This window comes from Nomia melanderi, chromosome 12 (assembly GCF_051020985.1).
Source record: "Nomia melanderi isolate GNS246 chromosome 12, iyNomMela1, whole genome shotgun sequence".
Lineage (NCBI taxonomy): Eukaryota > Metazoa > Arthropoda > Insecta > Hymenoptera > Halictidae > Nomia > Nomia melanderi.
This window is the reverse complement of record NC_135010.1, coordinates 4,716,296-4,736,645: the sequence shown is the minus strand read 5'-3', so window position 1 is coordinate 4,736,645 and position 20,350 is coordinate 4,716,296. Positions and strand designations below refer to the sequence as shown.

The 20,350-nt window shown below is 34.1% G+C and overlaps 2 protein-coding genes across 7 annotated transcripts in view; one reads left to right on the top strand and one right to left on the bottom strand.

Moving 5' to 3' along the window:
* Positions 1-5,307, top strand: part of Rpn2 (Regulatory particle non-ATPase 2) — a 148,761-nt gene extending 143,454 nt beyond the window's left edge. The window contains exons 12-14 of the mRNA XM_031975233.2: positions 1,067-1,419; positions 3,340-3,820; positions 4,887-5,307. Of these exons, the coding sequence (XP_031831093.1) occupies positions 1,067-1,419; positions 3,340-3,820; positions 4,887-4,957 (905 nt within the window). The 3' untranslated portion in view covers positions 4,958-5,307. The remainder of the gene's footprint in view (positions 1-1,066; positions 1,420-3,339; positions 3,821-4,886) is intronic.
* Positions 1-20,350, bottom strand: part of 5-HT2B (5-hydroxytryptamine receptor 2B) — a 188,148-nt gene that overhangs the window by 48,050 nt on the left and 119,748 nt on the right. The gene's annotated exons all lie outside the window — the stretch shown is intronic.

The window sequence follows — 20,350 nt, the reverse complement described above, 5'->3', positions numbered from 1 at the left end:
TTCTAAAGTTAACGATAACCCTTCGCGTTACGGTTGTTGCGGTCCATCTGACGTCGGCAAGAACACAACACCTTTTCATCAAATTGCTCCACGGCGTTATTGCTGAGGTTATTCTTTCGCTGGAAGGGAAAGTGAAACTAAAGCTATTTCGTGGGCGTTTATCGCTCACGTGATATGCTGTTATTATTTCCACCCCCATTTTGACGTCAAAGAAAGCAGAATTCTGACCAGAAACTGCGAAAATCGACGTTCCTCTGGATTTATTGGAAACAATAAATGTGTTCCTCGTAACATAAAATAAAATATATGTATACCGAAATTTAATTACTAAAATGCTATTGATTTCGATAATTCTTATTTTTGTATCACTTTGCTTAGAAACTGGAGCCAATGAAATGTTTATTCCATAGTTCGAAGAGTTTATTATCTTAATGTTTAGTGTGAACAGAGTTTTCGAAAAGAAAATAATAATTTTGTCGAAGGTTTGTGTCGAATTATATTTTATACAGTTGTATATTTTTCAAACGCACTTGGATTATAGTGTATTTATTACGACTGATAAATTGTGTAGATGGTTATTGAAGTTAATAAAATTTCCAAGTTTGAACTTTATTACTTAAATTATACAGACCCATTAAGTACAAAATAACAAATTACTCAAATACACAAATACAGTAAAAAATATGAAATAAATTCAAATTGAATTAACCATTCAAATCTACCAACAACCTATTACATTTTCTAAACAAAATATCAACTTCGCATCACATTTCCAATCACAAAAATGCAATAATTAAAAACCCATCACATCGTCCTCGATAATATAAGTAATTCCACCCCCGCACGAAACATATTTCAAACAATCTCGCATAAACTACGGGACCAAAAAAACCTTGAACAATTTCTGTCGAAAACGAAACAAAAAAGAAAGAAAGAATGAAAAACAAAACAGCAGAAAATATCCAGGTTCTTTGTTCATCGAACAAAAAAACGATACATTTTTAGCCCATATCGTTGAAATCTGCAATCATCTTCCGTTTCTATATGACAACGATGATTGTTCCAGGTGGTCGTAACGTGACGGTGTCCCTGCAATCGAGGACAGGCCACACGAACATGCTGGCAGTGGTGGGCGCCCTGGTGTTCACCCAATATTGGTACTGGTTCCCACTGGCTCACTGTTTGGCGCTCGCCTTCACCCCGACCTGCCTGATCGCTCTGAATGCCCAGCTGAAAATGCCGAAGCTGGAGATCCGGTCGAACGCCAGGCCGAGCGTTTACGCTTACCCAGCCCCGTTGGAGGAGAAGAAACGCGAGGAAAGGGAGAAAGTCACCACCGCTGTCCTCAGCATCGCTGCTAGGACCAGGAGACGCGAATCCGAGAGACGCGCTCGTGACTCACACGAGAAGATGGAAGTGGTTAGTTCGAGGAATATCGTTATCTTTTTTCTAACCCTCTATACGCCCATGTAACTTTGAAGTCACATATCAGTATATTGGCATCTTGTTGATTTATTTCATTTTGCACTCAAAGTGGTGAATAAAATGAAATAATTAGTTAACTTTTATACGCTCAGACGTGAAAGTTTAACGTCATTGTAACTTGAAAGTTACAAAGTATATTTGTTTGATGAGATTATTGTTGATTCGTATTCATTTGTGGATATTTATTAATTTTGTACTGCATAGATTGTGTTATAATCATGAACAAAAATTCGGCCCATAGAGGGTTAATGTTCGTTTTATTTAATACCTGTCACATATATGTGATACAGTGATTCGTTTAAAGAATGGGTTGTCAAAGTGAACAAATTAAAGGTCGAAGTAAAATTGATTAAAAGTTACAAATGTAATTATATAATGCGTAATGTTTTTGAATATTGTTTCAAGAAATTTAATACTAGTTTGTTTACTGGCAGAGATTACATAATTCACTATTGCAAACTCAGTACTGCTAAACCACTAAAAATCAATTTTGTGGCGATCGATAAGAGGCTTCGAAAGTTTGTAGGAAGTCGATGATCGAGAAAGTTTGGCAACGCCTGATTTAGAGAGTCTAGTGCCACATATGTGTGATGATATTAACAAAATATGGAAAATATCCGTCGTTTAGTGTTTTTTCTAATATTCATTAGGTAGAACCATTTTTCATACTAATTCTATTTTTCTAATTGTATTCTTAAAACTTTGAATTTTCGTAGCAATCCAATAATGAATACAGTATTTAGTGAAACGATTGCAATGATTAACGATTATTATAAATAAAAGTACAAATTTATAAGTTCCATTAATATTGGCATAAATATTGGCAATCTAAAGGTAACTGCGTTATATAATTATACGATTTATTTTAATAAGGGCTATATAATCACAGGGTTTATTTATTCGTTAATTGAAATCAACATAAAATGCAAATGTCTTTTTATCTCAGATCGTATCGGGGGAAGAGCGATGTAATGGGTCGCATGTGTTAACGGTTTAATTTATTGCCGTGCATAAAAGTTGCGACATGAAAAATATATCACCGACTAAAAATGTTAAATAGCAGATTTGAAGGGACCCATTTCTTAGACGGTATTATTATTCTTTATCTACTGCACATGCAACTTCTCCAAGTTCTCCTCGGAAATGCAATTTTGATGCGCGGTAATGCATCGGTCGACTTGTAAAGAAATTTATGAACATAGAAATTAGATAGAAATTTGTTATCTCAATCATACCAGATAAAGGGAGAAAAATTGAAGTTCATATTATATTCCATTACATAAGAGTAATACATTTACGTTAAATGCATCAAATCTGCAACTTAATTTCCGGTAGCACAGAAGCTTCGTATAAATTCAAATCTGTGCAAACTGACTGGCAACAGGATGTTTTAACACACCTGCGTTAACTCTATTTTTCTAAATTACTCGTAATTGTTTCATAATCCACAGATGCACGAAGTAACAGAAGTTCTTGTCGTATTTTTTAGAAACTTCAAAGACAAATCTTCAAAGAAAATCATTACTTTAGTCTGATGTAAAACGATAAAAATAACGACATCTAAAATACTTTTAAAAAATAGTTATCCACACATTAACCCTTACATTTGCAACCAAGTAAATTCCCGAGTAACCATTTCAAAATATTCTTTCACACGATTTAGTACGTTCTCACACTAATTTGACAAAATTGCTTCAGACCCGAATTTTCTGTATATTTCAAAAATAACAAAACTCATATAAAAATATTACAACACTAAAGCTTGAACGAATGCAAACACGAGGGTTAAAAGATGTGGCAACAAAAAAGTTAATAAAAAATAACCGTTTCCCGATACTTGACCTATGACAACAGGATCCGCCAGAGACGAAGGAAACCGTGGAAGTGAAGGAGTCGTCGTCCAAGGAGAAAGAGGAGAAGAAGAAGGAGAAAGAGGAGAAAGAACCAAAGGAAACTAAGGAGACTAAGGAGACTAAGGAGACTAAGGAGACTAAGGAGACTAAGGAAACTAAGGAGACTAAGGAAACTAAGGAGACCAAGGAGACCAAGGAAACCAAGGAGACCAAGGAGACAAAGGAGAAAACTGAGAAAACTGAGAAAACTGAGAAAAAGGGCAAGGACGAAGCCGAGAAAAGCGAGAAGGAAAAGAAGGAAGCCGAGCCGAACTTCGAGATACTTCAGAATCCGGCTCGCGTTCTACGGCAACAACTGAAGGTGATCCAGCTGGTGGACGGCAGTCATTACGCTCTCGTGAAGGATCTCCAAATCGGCGGTATCGTTATGGTGAAGCATATTCAAACGGATACCGAAGAGGAACTCGTGGAGCCGGTTGCTGGTGAGTTGCTTCAACATTCTATTACCTCTCGCCGAATACTTGCAACTTCGAAACTTCGAAACTATCTTCCGAGCCGAGAATTTCCGGGGTAGTTTTACAAATACCGACTTCAGTTCAGAAATTACATACTTCCTTCGAGAAACTTGGATGAATGGGAATTATGCATTCTTCGGTTGATGAATAATTGTGGAAATTAGGAATAATAGGAGATACGAAGAGAAGAGAAGCTAATTTTCGATTGCTTGTAAACGGTAGAAAATGGAGAAGAGAAATGGAAGAATTTTATTCTTCTTGTTGTATAATGGTAACGAGTTTGGTGTTGAAATTATTGCAGAAGTTTTTAATCGATTTTAAGTTTTCTTTATATAGCTTCGAGAATGTTGCACCATGAAGTTTATTAATTTTGTAGTGAATAGTTTAACAAACTACGAATTGACTTAACATAAAAATAAAATAGAGGAAATATTGAAATATTTTGATGGGAATAGTATGTTTACTTTGGTTTATTGGTTCGTACAGAGTTGTTTGAAATACAGAAAGATCAAATTATAATAATTATAAACAGTACAAAATTACCTCAGAAAATATTACATACCATGATTACTTTCAACCTTTCACTTACCACAAAGAATAAACATTTCATAAGACAATAAAACTCAATTTACATTAACATTCTTTTCCAATAATTTGCAAACACATAGATTCTTAAACAAAAACAACAAACTATTCAATATATAAAACCTCCTAAAAGCATTCCCCAAAAATTCCCAAAGTACGAAAAACATCTCTTATTTTCTCCATTGACAATCCACATAATTATTTATACTTCCATTGGTAAAATCTCGTCCCAGCCAACAAATATTCTGTCCAAGACAAACTACTCCACAATCTGAAACTATCCGTCCCTCTTGAGTAACGTTGTTCCGTCACCGTCAAATATGTTTCCAACTTTGCCATTCCCGGTTCCATCGAGTGCACCTTCGTCACTGTCACGATCGATAAACGCGTCTGCCCCGGTAGAAGAGTAATCAACACGTCGGGGGCCATTATCACGGTTATGTTTCAGCTTTCGGCCCGAAGCCGGACGAGGAGAAGGAAGCGGATCCGCCGGTGCCGTTCGAGTACACCGAGGATTAAAAAGTATCAGCGCGTCGAAAACGCTTCCCGTGGCACCGTGTCCCGTAACAATGGCCGCCACCGCCGCCGCCGCCGCTGCACATGTATACGCTCCGTAGCTGGTTCCTTGTAGGAGAACCAGTAAACAAAAAAGAAGACAAAAAAGCAAAGCAACACCGTCGCCAAACTTTTCCTTATTTCTCTTGTTCGCTATCCTGGCAGCGATACTTTCCCCGTCGTTTCCCTTTTTCTCCATTTTCCCTCTAGTTGCATTACACTCGAGCTCACACAGTAACCGCGACTCGATATCTCCTATCGAACTGCTATCCCGTATTCCGAGCATCAATAAATATCATTTGCTTTCGTCGTCAGTGTGCGTGTCGTTTATTGGAACCCTACTACCTTCTTAGCGTAAGGACGAGTTTGTTCTATTTTCTTCTTTAACGCGTTCGCTACTGGTGTATCATGCATACTTATGTATGTTCTTACATAGGACGATTTATTAAGCTGTAAGAAGAAACAAATAATTCTTAATAATCAATGAAAGTTTTCCAAGGACTTCATTCCTTTTTAGGCACCTTTTGTTAATATACGTTCGAGAGGTAAGGAATAACAAATTATCTTTTTTTAACAAAACAAATAGTCACTTTTCCTTTAAATTTTCTGGCCAAACTTTCTGACCAATGCGTCGTTTTTGTGGAATTTAACCTATTAATTTAATTATGATTGATACGACTACTTTGCTATTAATGGTTTGTTGAAAAAAGAGAAAAATTGTAGGCATATTCTGTGTCTATGTTTACTACAAAGTGTAATTATTGATGATAGAAGAGTAACGTTTAATTTGAATTCAACAGAGGTGAATAATATTTATGCTGGTGAAATTTTGTTTAAAATTTTCGCCATGAGTCCGAAGTTACTATAAGGCAGGAGATAAATGGAATTTAAGGAACAATGAAGTCGAGTTTGTATCGTGTTATATCGTGATTTTAAATGGTAAACACGTGATAGTTCACAAAGTGTTAATCGTCGTAAATGTGTGACGCTGGTAACGAATGTGTGAACGTTAACGCTTTGACTGCCACGTTGTGTGCGATTCTTAGGCTCAAGTATTTAATTTAGTTTTGTGGTCCATCGAGTGAACTTAGTCGAAGTTTATTGAATTTATTGAATACAAGAAAATTGGATGAGTAATTATAATAAATCATTGTTGAGCGAAATCTTAAATTGTCAATTTTTTCTTTCGTTGAGTACATTATTTCAACTTTTAAACAACATTAAATTAATCATGTCTGGGATATCTATTTTATTTATTGTCATGATACTAATATAAATATTACTTTGGAGAAATTTATATCTGGAAGCCAGATTAACCAAAGTCCTTTTTATTATTTTTCAGCAGGCCAGTTGTGGTCACACATAGAGCAACACTGTACATAAAACAATTTATGTCATTAAACTGTTTGTGTTTAATATAAGAGACGGAGCAGTAAAATAGTCTGTATAACTCGATTTAAAGAATTAAATGAATTTTAGCTAGTCTGGCTTGTGGGTATAGAAATCATTTTAAAAATTAAAAATTTTATTCGCTTTGTGAACTTCTCTAGATACTTCTCTGGCAGTCAACGGGTTAAAATAGAATTTTCTACTTTCTTATTCGATATTTAGCTATTAACTGTAACAATAAACAAATGCAGGGGTAAATAATCAGTGGGCTGTGGATATTTAACTGGATTAAAATGTATAGAATTCCATTTTTTAATAAAAATATAAAATAATATAAAATACTTTTTCTTCTATTATAGATTTATTTAAATTCATTGTAAAGGAGCAAATTAATTAATCTTCCGCATCTGGTGTACTGTGCAAAATCCGCTGTCTACTGATTATAAATTTAGTTGTAGAATAAAGTAATGCTCAATAGGATATAAGTATTAAAGGATTAATTTTTTATACAACCTGAATCACCTTTGATTTTATGCGAGTAGGATAACCAAATAATTTAATGTACTAGAAAAGTGGTAAGTAACTCTCTTTTTAATAGAAAAATAGTGTTAAACTTTTAATATTTATAAACGATGATCATTTGTTACCTTTATGATTTGTAAATCATATTTCTCTTGTTTTGAATAAATTCCTTTCCAAAACTATTTTGCATATAGCTAAATAATTTCTCTTCCTTTTTTACGGTTTCTTATACCTTTTGGATAATTTGGTACCATTTTTAACAGCTGCACGAAGAGGTTATTATAGTATTACATCATTATTCTAATATTTTGCATGAAAATAAATAAAGACAGTAATTTACGAAGTCGCTACTTCATACTATCATAGATATAATAAAATACAATATATTAATATTGTTAATTTTTATATTCCATATTTGAAAGAATTTAAATATGTTACGATGTACCATCTTTTTATAGGAGCCTTTCAATCATATTATTTGCGCTTACGAAAGTTATGTCAGAAGGTAGACGAAAATATTTCTCACAATTTTTCGTACTACAAGAGTACATTTTAAAAATCTAACACAATTATTGTATATCGTATCTATACAAAAAACACGAATTTATTTAACAATTTCTTGCGAAAGCATCTTCACGATTTCACTATTCATAATTGCAACATAAAAAGTCCAATATGATCCATTTTAAGTACCAAGCAGTAGCAGCATTAAATTTACCGCGCAGTTGACTTTTCTAGTCCATTTACTATTTATTCCGCAATATTTGTCACACGAACTTTCATGCGATGACTTCTCGAATTACATTCCCGCGTGCTCCCCCGACGTCGATATCGTTCCTCGAGTCGGAAGGATTGACAGACGCCTTCGTTCGAATTTCCTATCCATAATATTTGGCCTACAGCTCGCCGAGCTATCCGTCACACATACAAACGTGCCGTACAAGTCCTCGGACCTCCGTGAACCTAAAATATGTGCTGCTCGGAGAGAAAAACCCTGTGGTCTCCTCCATTGTCCATCACGGGTGACGGGATCTGTCGAGTTAGATGTGAAAACGCGGTCCCCAATTAACGTCTGGCGTCTGGATAAGCAGCTTTTCCCCAGCGTAATGTTTTTTGACTGTTACACGGTGCACGAGTTACTTGAAATACTTCGGGAATACAGTAAACCTTGGATAATGACAACATCAGGAACTCTTTCACAGTTGTGTAGGATGAATGGTTCGTTATGCGTGCGTGCGGACGACCAGGTCTTGTTGCGTCGAACCGGCGCCGTTATGTTTGAGGAAATAAGGTGACTGCGTTTGGAAAATCTTGAGTGGCTGACAGAATGCGAGGAAGAGTGTCTGGAACGGAGCGACTGGACCGTGAGAAAAGCGTGTACGTGACTGCGTGAATTTTGGCTATGGACGAAAGATGCGAGTGAGAAGGGTGCAAGTGGAAGGAAGACAGAACGAATGGGGGTGTGCTTTGAAAGTAAGTGGGAATGCGTGGGCGCGGGACTATTGCGTGCGATTAGCAAGCAAGCGTTTAGATATCAGTCCAAATATATTTAATATTATATTACAATGGAAGTGTTATTAGAGAATCACTCTCCCCGTTTCAAAAGAATCCTACAAATTGAAAAGTCGCCCGGAATATATCTTACAAAATTGGGGTTCGTCGTCATCCCCACCAGGTTCCTTTTCACCACTTAACATTAAAGCTGCCGAGCAGTTACAGTGACTAATTTCTAATTTTCTATAAAAGTTAGAATAATACGTTCCTTGAGATTCGAAGGGTTGCCTAGTCTCGTATCTGTGCAAATACGCAAATTTAATTAAAAATCTTTCATAAACGTGCCTTTATAATTTGAATATTTACAAAATAAAAATTCTAAAATGGGTCGATTTGACCCGTCCGGTAGTTTTAGTGTTAACACTACAGCTGTCAGACGAGTCAAAATGACCCATTCCTGATGTCTTTGTTTAGAATTATTAAAAGGATAACAAGCAAAACGCAAACTGAATGGCAAATCAATTAAAGTCTCACTAAATGCATTCTTGGAGTTTGTATAGAGAAACTTTGAGCATATCTTTTATGCAACTTTGAATATTTTGCGGTTGCAATATTCTACAGTGCACTGCGTCTCAAAAATTGAAATGGCTAATGCAAGTGCAAACACGAGTTAACTCGTGATCGGTCAACAATGTATTAATATTACCAAACGCTTCGACTCTCAGTTTTCCTTTTTCCTTCACTCGCGTTATTTTCTACGTCCGCCATGCTAAAATCTTCGTTTCTTGGAGTAGATTCAATTCTGCCGTTTCATAATTGCACCCTCCCCATCCCGTTGACTGTTGCAATTATTCGAATGTTCTCTATACATGCACCAAGGAATTATTGAACGTGATCGCGCAAGTATTCGTATAGAACACATCGAGTACTCAAAGACGGCATTAGGTGCCCACCACAAATTAGCCGAACAAGCGCCTTACTTCAACAAGGGGCCGCTTAAATATTAAAACACGCAAATTGCTGTTTGAAATGCGAATTTCCATAAGCAGTCAGCCTTCCCCCACCACCGTCCCTCTATTATGCAAACGGAATTCACGCGCGGCATAATCCGAGCGGCCATTGTCTGCCGACGCGAAGTCGCAAATCAGACGAGTCTGTCTGTCTGCGAGAGGTAACCGCGCGGATCGAATCATCTTTCCGCTTCGCGTGAGAATAAGCCGCAACTTCCGACAAAAACAGCCGCGCGCCTCATTCGGCCTGCCAACCGACCCTCTTTCAGTCGCGTGCACCGCGGTGGTACGTTTTCTTCCGTTTCGGTCCTGTCTGCTTCACGTTTCCCCACGCGAAAATTACAAAGCTGGGAAGATCGATGAGCAGACACGGGCAGATGAGTTATTAAAAATCTATTAGCTGTACCGATGGCTGAATCAGTAATCCCATAATACTAAACGTATCGACGTTTTATATATTTGTTCCTACCGTAACTAGTCGAATAACTGGCTACAAACTAAAGGTAAACAGGTTAAAAAATAAATTATAGTGGAATAGAATAATTGTGAAATTCGATTAGTAATATTATATCAACTGGTGTAGTTAATGAAAAGATTCTGTATTATTTTACTGGTGTAGATCAGTAAACTATATTTAGCAGGCACAATAATATTTTCCATCATGTAAAGATTATAAAATTGTACCACTCGGGTCTTGGGAAGCACTTACTTTAATACAGATAGATACAATAGTTATATTGACGAGAGATTAGTAATTAGTAATGTTGATAAATCGCGATATCCGTTTCATCAGTCGTAAAACTTGGAACATTAACCCTTTGCATTATAATATCGTGTTTAAACAGAATTTAATACTGAACGTACCAACACTTTGTACATATTTATTCCTACCGTAACTAGTTGAACAATTGGTTACAAAATAAAGGCAAACAAATTAGAAGTTTTCTAGGGATACTTGCAATCCATTAAATATCTTTCTTAAAGGGTTCAATTAACACCTTGCTATAATTTATTTCTCTACTATGGTTGACACATATACTTTGTCATTAATAATTCATTAGAAAAAATAGGAAAATTCTGGGCATATCCTATGTGCATGTTTCAAAGAATACTAACTGATAACAGAAGAATAACATTTAATTCGAACTGAAAAGAACTGGGTAATATCTATGCTTGTCAAATTCTATTCAACGTCTTCACCACGACTACATGTTATCATAATCCAAGGGGTTAAAGTAAATGAAACAAGTTATACTTATTTCCTCCAGACAACCACCTTAGTATTAACCCTTTACACTCGGAAGTTTTACACTGGAAATATTCGAACATTTTCGGATGAGATAAAGACGATATTTTGTGAAACTAACTCAAAGAGAAATTATACGTACATTGAGGAACAAAACTATTTTATTGAAATATTTTTTAAATTGATGAATTATATGAGGTATAATATTAAATATCAAATTTTATAGTTTTACTGTATGAAACCAGGTGGTGAGTGAGAGTCACCTCTCGAGCGTAAAGGGTTAAAAAAACGTATGAAATAAAAGAAAAAGGCACAATGAAAAAATAAACCAACAGATTAAATCCACTTTTCCCCTGTTAATAAGTTAGCCAGTCTATCATTCCAAGCCGACTGGTTGCGTTCGAGGGAGGTAGAGAAATCGAGGAAAGCGTCGCTTTATTAAAAACGGTGATATCAACTCGTCACGTGAAGGACGTGGCTCCGAGGCCTGACCTCGAACGACGCTTCGGTACGGACTGGCAATTCATATTGTTCGGGTCATGCGTTAATGTCAGCCGAGTTAATTGGAAAGTCTTCGGTCGGCCGGCCGGACAGGGATCGCGTTTACACGCGGAAACGTTGTTACATATTTTAACGGGGTTTAACGGGTACACGCGAGGAATAGAAATTAATCGAGCGGAACGAGCCAACTTTTCCTGTCACTGGAAATTACGGGTGTTCGCGGTGGGCAGCGCAACGCGTCGATTGTCAATGGCGCCGCGATCGGTGAACCCGAAACTGCCGGGCGAATCTGTTTGTCCCTTAACGTCGTATATTAACAAGGACCGTGACACGACAGCTCACGCGCAGTATCTGTTAAAAGGGAAACTTTGATTAAATGGCCAACCTTATTGACTGTTCCCTAACAGATGATGCAAGATGAAGGATGATCATTATATTGTGGCTTCCTATGCAAACACTAATTTTTGTATGTTAACACTAAACGTACCACGACCAATCAAACGGCCAGTTTTAAAAATAGCAAAAAATTCTGCATTTTCTTTCGCCCATTTAACTTTTATGTCGGTTCTTATATTGTCCGATTGATCAGTTTTCCAATCGTTATCTTTCCTTATGTTACTCTTTTCACTGAGAAAAATTTATCGTTTAATTTGTTTACCTCTATCTTGTTACCAGTTATTTGACTGGTTACGGTAGAAATAGGTGTATATAAAGTACCGATACATTTAGTATAGTGTTAATTTATAGAATTATTTGAATGAAATAGAAATTTGTTTTTTATCTTTTATTAACCCTTTGCTCTCGAGAGATGACTTACAGTCGCGATCATATAAAAATGATAACATTCGATAATCAATGTCAAGTTTTATACAATTAATTAGATAGGAAATATTGGAATAACATTTTGATTTAATATAATCAATAATTTCTTTAGTAATTTATTGGAAACTGGTATATATTTGTAGCGAAACAATTTTCGAGTGCAAAGGGTTGACTTCTTGCCTTACGATTTCTTTCGCTACTATCTTTTTTAAAATTTTATTGTGATTGATAATTAGGTAGACGAGAAAATAATTTTAGTTTGATTGTAGGTTTATGTTTACTATAAAGACTAAGTGTTTATAGGAGAAAGATGATATGTAAATCCGAATTGAAAGAAGAAAATACTTATATTTGGTAAATTCAGTTTCAAAATTTTATCATGGCAATCGGTCGGTATTATAAGGCAAGGAGTTAAGAATGATACAAAATCAAAATTTTACTAACTCTCTTTGTGGTCTCTTATGAAGATAGACTTGATAATTACTTTTATTTTGATAACTATGTGCTTTAGCAATTTCTGTCACGACTTTTTATAGATATTTTAATATGTTGTATATGAATACAACTGTGATTCTTTTTAAATATTTTCAAAATGAATTAGTTATAAAATATATTAAACTCTCATTGAATTGAGTAGGGTTAATAGACGTTTCGAGCGATGTGGTTTTAAATTGAATCATGTTCTTTGTAAACATTAATATATATTTATATCCAATGTCATTAATTTTAAGAATCCAACAATTTCAATGCCATCCGAATCTCTACGTTTAAACTGAAGAACATAATTTTACATCGCAACGCTATACAAAATAATGTTAAATCATTCAAATCAAACGACCATTGAAACAATAAAAAATGCCAGCTTTCGTCCATGAACCGACTGTAGAACATTTCTTAATTTACTTTTTACCTCGTCTTACATTACTATTTTAATTTCACTCCTTTCCACCTTGCCTTTTATACTTTCTTGTTTCTCTTTTTCCCATTGTTCTCTTGTTTCTTTGACTTTTTTCCATTCCCGTTCTTGCTTTCATCCGTGAGACTTCTTATATCTACTCTTTGCAGTAGCTCATTGCAACTTCGCCATAGATGTTCAAACGATTCCTCTCCATCCCTGCATATCCTGCACTTTCCTTCCCTTCCGTTTTCCAATATCTGTTACGCTCCACCTCGTTTCCGCAACTTACCCTCGCCACCATCTTTTGATTTCTTTCCGCCCTACTTCCCTCAAATATTTCGGTTACCCTTGTACTACCCAATCTTTGTACCACCGATTGCGTTTTTACATCTGTGTCTTCTTGTTTCTCGATGGGCCTGTCTCCATCTTTCCTTTCTTTACTGTCTGCTACCTGTCACGCAACTGTCTGTTTTCTTTGGTTTATTCGAGTATTCCAGCAATGCAGAGCATTATTCGAATAAAAATTTTATTTCAATAGCAATAACGAAGATATCTTAAACGAGACAAAAATGAATAAACGAGAATAAAACTTAAAACTTTGTGAGTTTTGTTTTTGAATCATTTCCATAGTATATTTCACTAAATTAAGACAGCTTTTTCTCAGTAAACTGTATACAATTTTTTTATTGAATGCATTCTTGCTTAAGCCCTTGCTCTATGACTTTTTTCTAAACTGTGATCAATTTACTTCATTATTCATAATTTATTGAAAATAGCAGAAAATTCTAGTCTTATTCTACGTGAACATGTTCTAAGATATAATCATTGATATTATAGAGGGATAATATGCAATTTGCATTCAAATAAACGAATAATATTTACGTTTGTTAAGTTCTATTTGAAATCTTCACCACGAGACTGACACGATATTGTAGGACAAAGGGTTAAAGTATATAAATCGAGATATATGACAACATAAATTACACCTGGTAATTCTGAATACATAATTGTATCTACTTTGTTCGTACTCCGAATAATTCTTTCTACCTTCGCTCGCAAAATCTGTTCTTTCCGATGTTTTGACACTCCACCCTCCATCTCTCTTGTTCCACTAGGCGCGTGCTCAGTAATATTTTATCTTCTAATCTTGTCTTTGTACTCCTGCTACCTCACCCCCGCTCTAATTCTTACTCTCTCCCCTTTTGTTTTCTTTAGGACTGTGTACGAGGGTCGCTGAATAAATAAAAAGACAAACTGCTGTTGCTTCAACCCCCTTAATGTACAGCACTATACAAGTTAACTCGGGCAGTACTGATAGAATTAATTTCACTGGTGCTTCTGTGTTAAGGGGTTAATATGTTAAGAATTAAATTGCATTGTTTCGTCGAGCTTTATCGACCACAATTAATTTCACCTGAAACGTTCTTAAATTGAAAAGATAAATAATAAATTATCGTAGATTGTGGTTTCCATTTAAAGTTCCCTTTTTTATAAAGAACATTTTTATTATAGGGATAATATGATTTATGTAATCTGTTTGATGAATTTCGTACATTTTTTATTGTTTACAAATTCTATATAAGGTAAAATCACAGTTGACCATTTAAGATTACTTTTCTGCGTGAATAATAGTAAACGCTTGTTTCTTTGTTATTAAATAGAGAGGTTCTACACGTAAAGATGCTGTTTGAACTTCTTACATTATCTAATAAAACGAATTTTTGTTAAATACTTATATTATCCAATATTATAGACATTCTTGAAAATTCAATACTTGCGCCAGAAATTGACCATTCTTTAAAATGTAAAAACTAGTAATTGACCATACTTTAGTTGACAGTTGACCACTTATATAAGAACGAAGAACACTGAAAGTGATTACTTTAATATCGTTTATTTGCGACGATTATGACAAATTACAAGTAAAAGGACAGATACAAATGAAAAGAAGTTAGTTCCATGTTGGAAGTTAGAGGCGTACAACCAACGTTAGTGAAATAATTTGTTAGTTTTCACGATTAACAATTTCATTCAAGTAAAAGTGTTTTTGAGTTGGATCGTTAGATGCTGCAGTATATCCATCGCACCTTTATCGAAAGATTATTACTGTTAAAAACATTATTTCTTACGTTTCCCTGTAAAATGGTCAATTACTGGCACCAAATCAATTGCTGATGCCATTACCTTACTCCTTTATTCTCAAGCACCGTAATTGATAACAGAAAAATACTATTTAATTTATACCTGAAAAAATTAAGTGACACTCGTATTTGTTAAATTCCATTTGAAATCTTCGTTACGAATCTGACACGATGTTACAAGACAAGGGATTAATATCGCAGCCGCCCTGTTCTCCGTGCGCGTGTCTAAACTTCTTTCGTTATAAATTCATCAAAGTGTTCCCGATTCTTCGAAAACACGCGCGAAGGATCTGAGAAATCGCGACTTGGATTTTCGTAACTTTCCAAATCGGAATTTACTTCCGCCGCGGGAGTTTGTATTCCGCGAGAATGGAAATCCGCGATTCCCTGAAATATCGGCTGCCGCTATCCCATGGAACAATTCTGTGACCCAATTTTTCGTTTGCGTTCTCGTATGGAGATCGTCCGAATTTAAATGTTTGAAATTCCTCGCGGTTTATTACTCGCTCGTCTACGTTTCTGCATTTTAATGAGAAAAGCATACACTCTTTTTTGATCGGGTTTTCTTTCGCGGCTATTTAAATCGCAATCTCTCTAAGCGTTTCCTTTTCCTTTGCTATGTCTTTTTCCGTTTTACCTGGTTAACTGCCAGTGATATTTTTCATTATTAGCTGGTGTGTCGTCATTGTTTCTTCGAATATTTTTTGTTCGAAATAATATAACAGTGGAACTCTTAATACCTTTATTTAGTTTTGAGAGTAATTTATCATTTTTTTTATATCTACCCTTTGAGTGCCAAAGAGCGACATATCGTTTTTTTGTGCACTCGCGAAAAGTTTCTTTCTGATTTTATTAGTAATACCGGAAGTCTAACATATGTTTAGTATCGTGTAAAAATTTAAAATCAAAATTGACCGAAATATAAATTTTTCTTTATAATCATGTATCTTTGTTTAAAATTACCTGGCATTTCTCGAATATGTATAAATATTTCCTCTAGCACTCAAAGGGTTAAAAAGTACACTCTGATTGGTGTGAGTGGCAGTCAACCTGTTAACCCTTAACGGTCAACAACTTTCTATTAACTCTTCGAAGACGAGACTGTTCAAAACTTCTAACATTTGTTTTCATGAAAAACTGAATTATGCATCGGAATCTTGAATACTAAAGACAAAAAAAACGCATATCAGTTTCTCGTTAATTGAATAATTAAACTACTCATTTGCAGTTTTTGATTCTAAATATCGAAGCCCGAAGTCGCCATTACCCCGACATTCGATCATAAAGTGTTAAACACTTTATCCACTGGAAGCCTAATTAATCGGCTTTTCGGTTGCTTATCAACCGATAATTTACTAAAACTACGCTGCTGTAATCCTCTGTCCCATAACATCGTGTCAAACCCGTGATAAAAATTTTAAACTGAATTCGACAAATCCAATAGTCACTCACTGTTTTAAAAATACAAATTAAATATTACTTTCATATTACCAATCGTTAATCTTTAACACCCGAGAGACCAACAATAGAGAATTTAAAATACAATGATGTAGGATTAAAATGGTATTTTAAAATGATGTAAATTGTTGAATTATTTATCTCAGATTTAAACAGTTTACTTGAATAACGATAGCGCATGGGACAATATGTATACGTTGCCATCGATCGAATAAAGGGTGGTGAACTTTGTAAAAAATAAAAGTGAAATTCAAAAAGATTTCGCTGTTGACTCCCACACCTGAATCCTGATGACATTCTACGCGGCTCATTGCCTGCGTTTAACAGATTGAAAGCATTTATAAGTTTCTTTTTGTAACGTTTTTCTATCCTTAATTTTATTATTGTTTAGTTTTATTACTGTTATTATTAATTGTTATCATTGAAATAGTATGATGTGAAATGGTATCTACCGTAATATATGGTGTAATACGGTAAACTGAAGTCGGTACATTAAAAAATAATTAGGTAGACTTCTGTGCTGTTCTTAAATGGTGTTTAATTTGAAATAAAAAAATCCCACGGCTAATAAGAATTTTAATTTGCTTCGTTAGGCGTTATTAACTTCGTTCAGTGAAACGTGCTTCTCGCATTTATGTGTGGTAGAATGTAAATTAGAAAGAACGAGTAGTACTTACGTATGTGCATAGGAGTGAGATTTTAAACGTTGTTAATATACACAAGTTTATTGTTATTTCCTGGCAGAGAAATAAAGCTAAAAATATCGAATTCAAATAGAAAATTATTGTTACTTTTTATGTGAAATATTGGAAAGGAACATTTTCTGAACTATCTACATTATAACATTTTTTTCATTAATATACTAAAGATACGTTGATAAGATTAATTACCATTATTCTAAATCGTATAATTTCATGAAATAATTTACCATCTACACCGCATATTTTCAATATTTCAAATCGAAATGATTTTCGAGGTGGACAAATATTAATAAAATCGAATAATATTCCGTTTCTAAATAAATATTTATAATCATTTGATAATATTCACGTAATGTAAATTTCCTGATTCGTGGCTGTATTTCTATAATATTAATCAGCAATGGCTTCTTCCATGTTATTAAAGACTACAAGTTAAACATAAACGTTCAAGACTTTTGAATATTAATTTACTCGTTGATAGTTGGTCATTGATGAATATTTAGTGCCGAAGTTTCAGCGTTCTAAAATTTTCAGAGTAATAAAATAGCTTATGATATAAATATCTTCGAAATCGTTTATTTTACAATTACAGTTTCTAAACCGACAAAATCACAGATGTATTATAAAGAAAGATTTCATTACGTATAAAATAAGGAAATAAAAAGTTTTTTATCGCAAATAAAGTAAAGAATATCATACTCAACACAAATAATTAATAAAGAGATTACTAAAGCAAGTGCAACTTTTATAACAATTTAAGTTATAATAATAACACTTAAAATGTGAATGAATATTCATTATATACTAATACCTACTAAATAGTCTCTTAAAGAGATTACGAATAAAACAGTAAAATTCTTAAATAATCGACAGAAGTGGCACTTCCCTTATTAATTAAATTCATGTAAATGTCTTCATAATTTCATTCCATTAGCTTCATGTCTGAAATAAATGATTTTAAGGGTTCCTTTGGCAATAAGAAAAACGGGAAATAAAAATCTGAATAACCAAATCAACCCACCGAAATCGTTCTTAGATTACAGGAATGCCTTTAGGCGCACGCTTTTTACTTGCTTTTAGCGACTATGATTTACGGTGGAAATGCACGTACGAAGGAAGAGGCATGGGTTTCGTGCTACACGACAACCGCACGAAATGCCTATCAACGGTTTAATGGCCGAAGTATCGGGAGCTTTAATGTACCGGATATGCTTCCGACCGTTTCGTTTTCCACTTTCTTAATTCTGAATTCCCCAATCGATGCGGTTCTAACTTGCAGTTTCAGTCAAACACTATTATTTCCGAAATATCCGCAATTTGAGGCATTAACTTTAATCTTTGCTTGCATTCCAAGAAATCCATCATTGCCTTTTATTGTTCTATTCAGGCATTGAATTACTGGCTTCCTTGAATTCATGTCATTAACCTCCTTTTAAGCCGCAATACTATTCTATTGTCAAATGTAGAGAGGAAATATAAGAAAATTTCAAATATGGGAGAATTTAAATTGTTCATGACAGCCTTCAATTTTTGTATGTTCGTTGGATTTTTACGTTATAGTTAGTAATTAAACAAACTTTATCAATATTATTTTTATTTCTTTTCGGACAATATCATCATAATATAATAATATAATAATATAATGAATTTTGACGTTCAATTAATTGTAGAATTTAATTATTTACCTTTTTGTTTTTTAAACTAGAATACTATTTTATTTTCAAATATAAGGGAAACAAAATTTGTGTTTAAGCTACATTAGCCTTCAACTTCTTTTTATTCTTTCTACTCTTATGCTAATTAGCAATTGTACTAGGTCTATCAATATTATTTTCATTTCCTTTGTACAGTGTCATCGTAAAATATATATGTATTTTGATTTTCAATTAATTACAGTATTTACTTACTTACTTTGTCGTTGTCTAGACTGCAGTACGATTTTATTTTCAAATATAAGAAAAACAAAATTTAAATTTAAACTATGACAGCCTTCAACCTTTTTATATTCTTTCTACTCTTATACCATAATTAGTAATCGTACAAACTTTATCAATATTATTTTAATTTCTTTTCGAACAGTATCATCTTATATTACATCTGAATTTTGATCTCTAATTAAGAATAGCATTTAGTTATTTACTTTTTCGTTTCTAAAAACTGTCAAATTATCAGACACTTCGGCCTAAACCTATAACCACTTTAACGCCGTTCAAATGAAGATTCATTGAATTTCTGTCAATATTCGTTCTCGATCACTCGATACACCCGTATCATCAATTTATATTCGCACACTCGTGTACGTGTTAATTCTCGTTTCTCTATGGAACCTTCATTCATAATCGATGCACGTTTATTGTCCGTGACGCGTTCAATCGCAATATCCGCCCGAAACTGTTTCACTGATCAGGCATTAAATTCGTATTAGGAAACGAGAATTAAATTGTCGTTTGCTGTTTAACACAATAAGAAATACTTTTCACATTCGTGACGCAAGAACGTGCGTAGTTTTTGTAACGAATAGTCCATACATTCTATGCATCAGCCGTGTGCAGTCCAACGTGTTTTGCCGCGGCGAGAAACAGTTAATGTTTTCCTGGATTTTCAGCAAAAAAGTACGTATATATCAAGTTGGCCAAAAAGTCTCGTCGTATTTCTAAATGAAGTTTAAACAAAAATTTCACTTCGTTGAATCGACCCTTTATTGCATGAATTTATATAAGTTAAAAAAGATAAGCTATTATTCTATTTAAATTTTATCGTGGCAATGAAATAAGTAATAAAATATTAACACTAGATTTGCGGACATTTACTGGACAGTTTGCTCTATCGTTCTTAGAGAAATAGATATTCGTTCATTTTGATCTGAGAAAGTAGAGGGTTAAAAATTAAAAATCAGGGTAGATATTTGCGTAACAGTATCAATCAATTGTATGTGAAAATTATTATAAAATACAGGTAAAGAAGTTGGATGATAAATTAATAAATAGAAAAATTAGATAATTAATCGGGCAACATAGGAATTGATGTAATGTTAAATGAACGAAGACAACGCAGAATTTTAAGTCAAATTTTGAAGCAATTTGATCGGTCGCAGTACATTTAATGTTAATAACTTCTCAGAAAAACATTTTGTCTTTCTCATAATTGTAAAAGAAAAAGTTCTCAATAACAATAA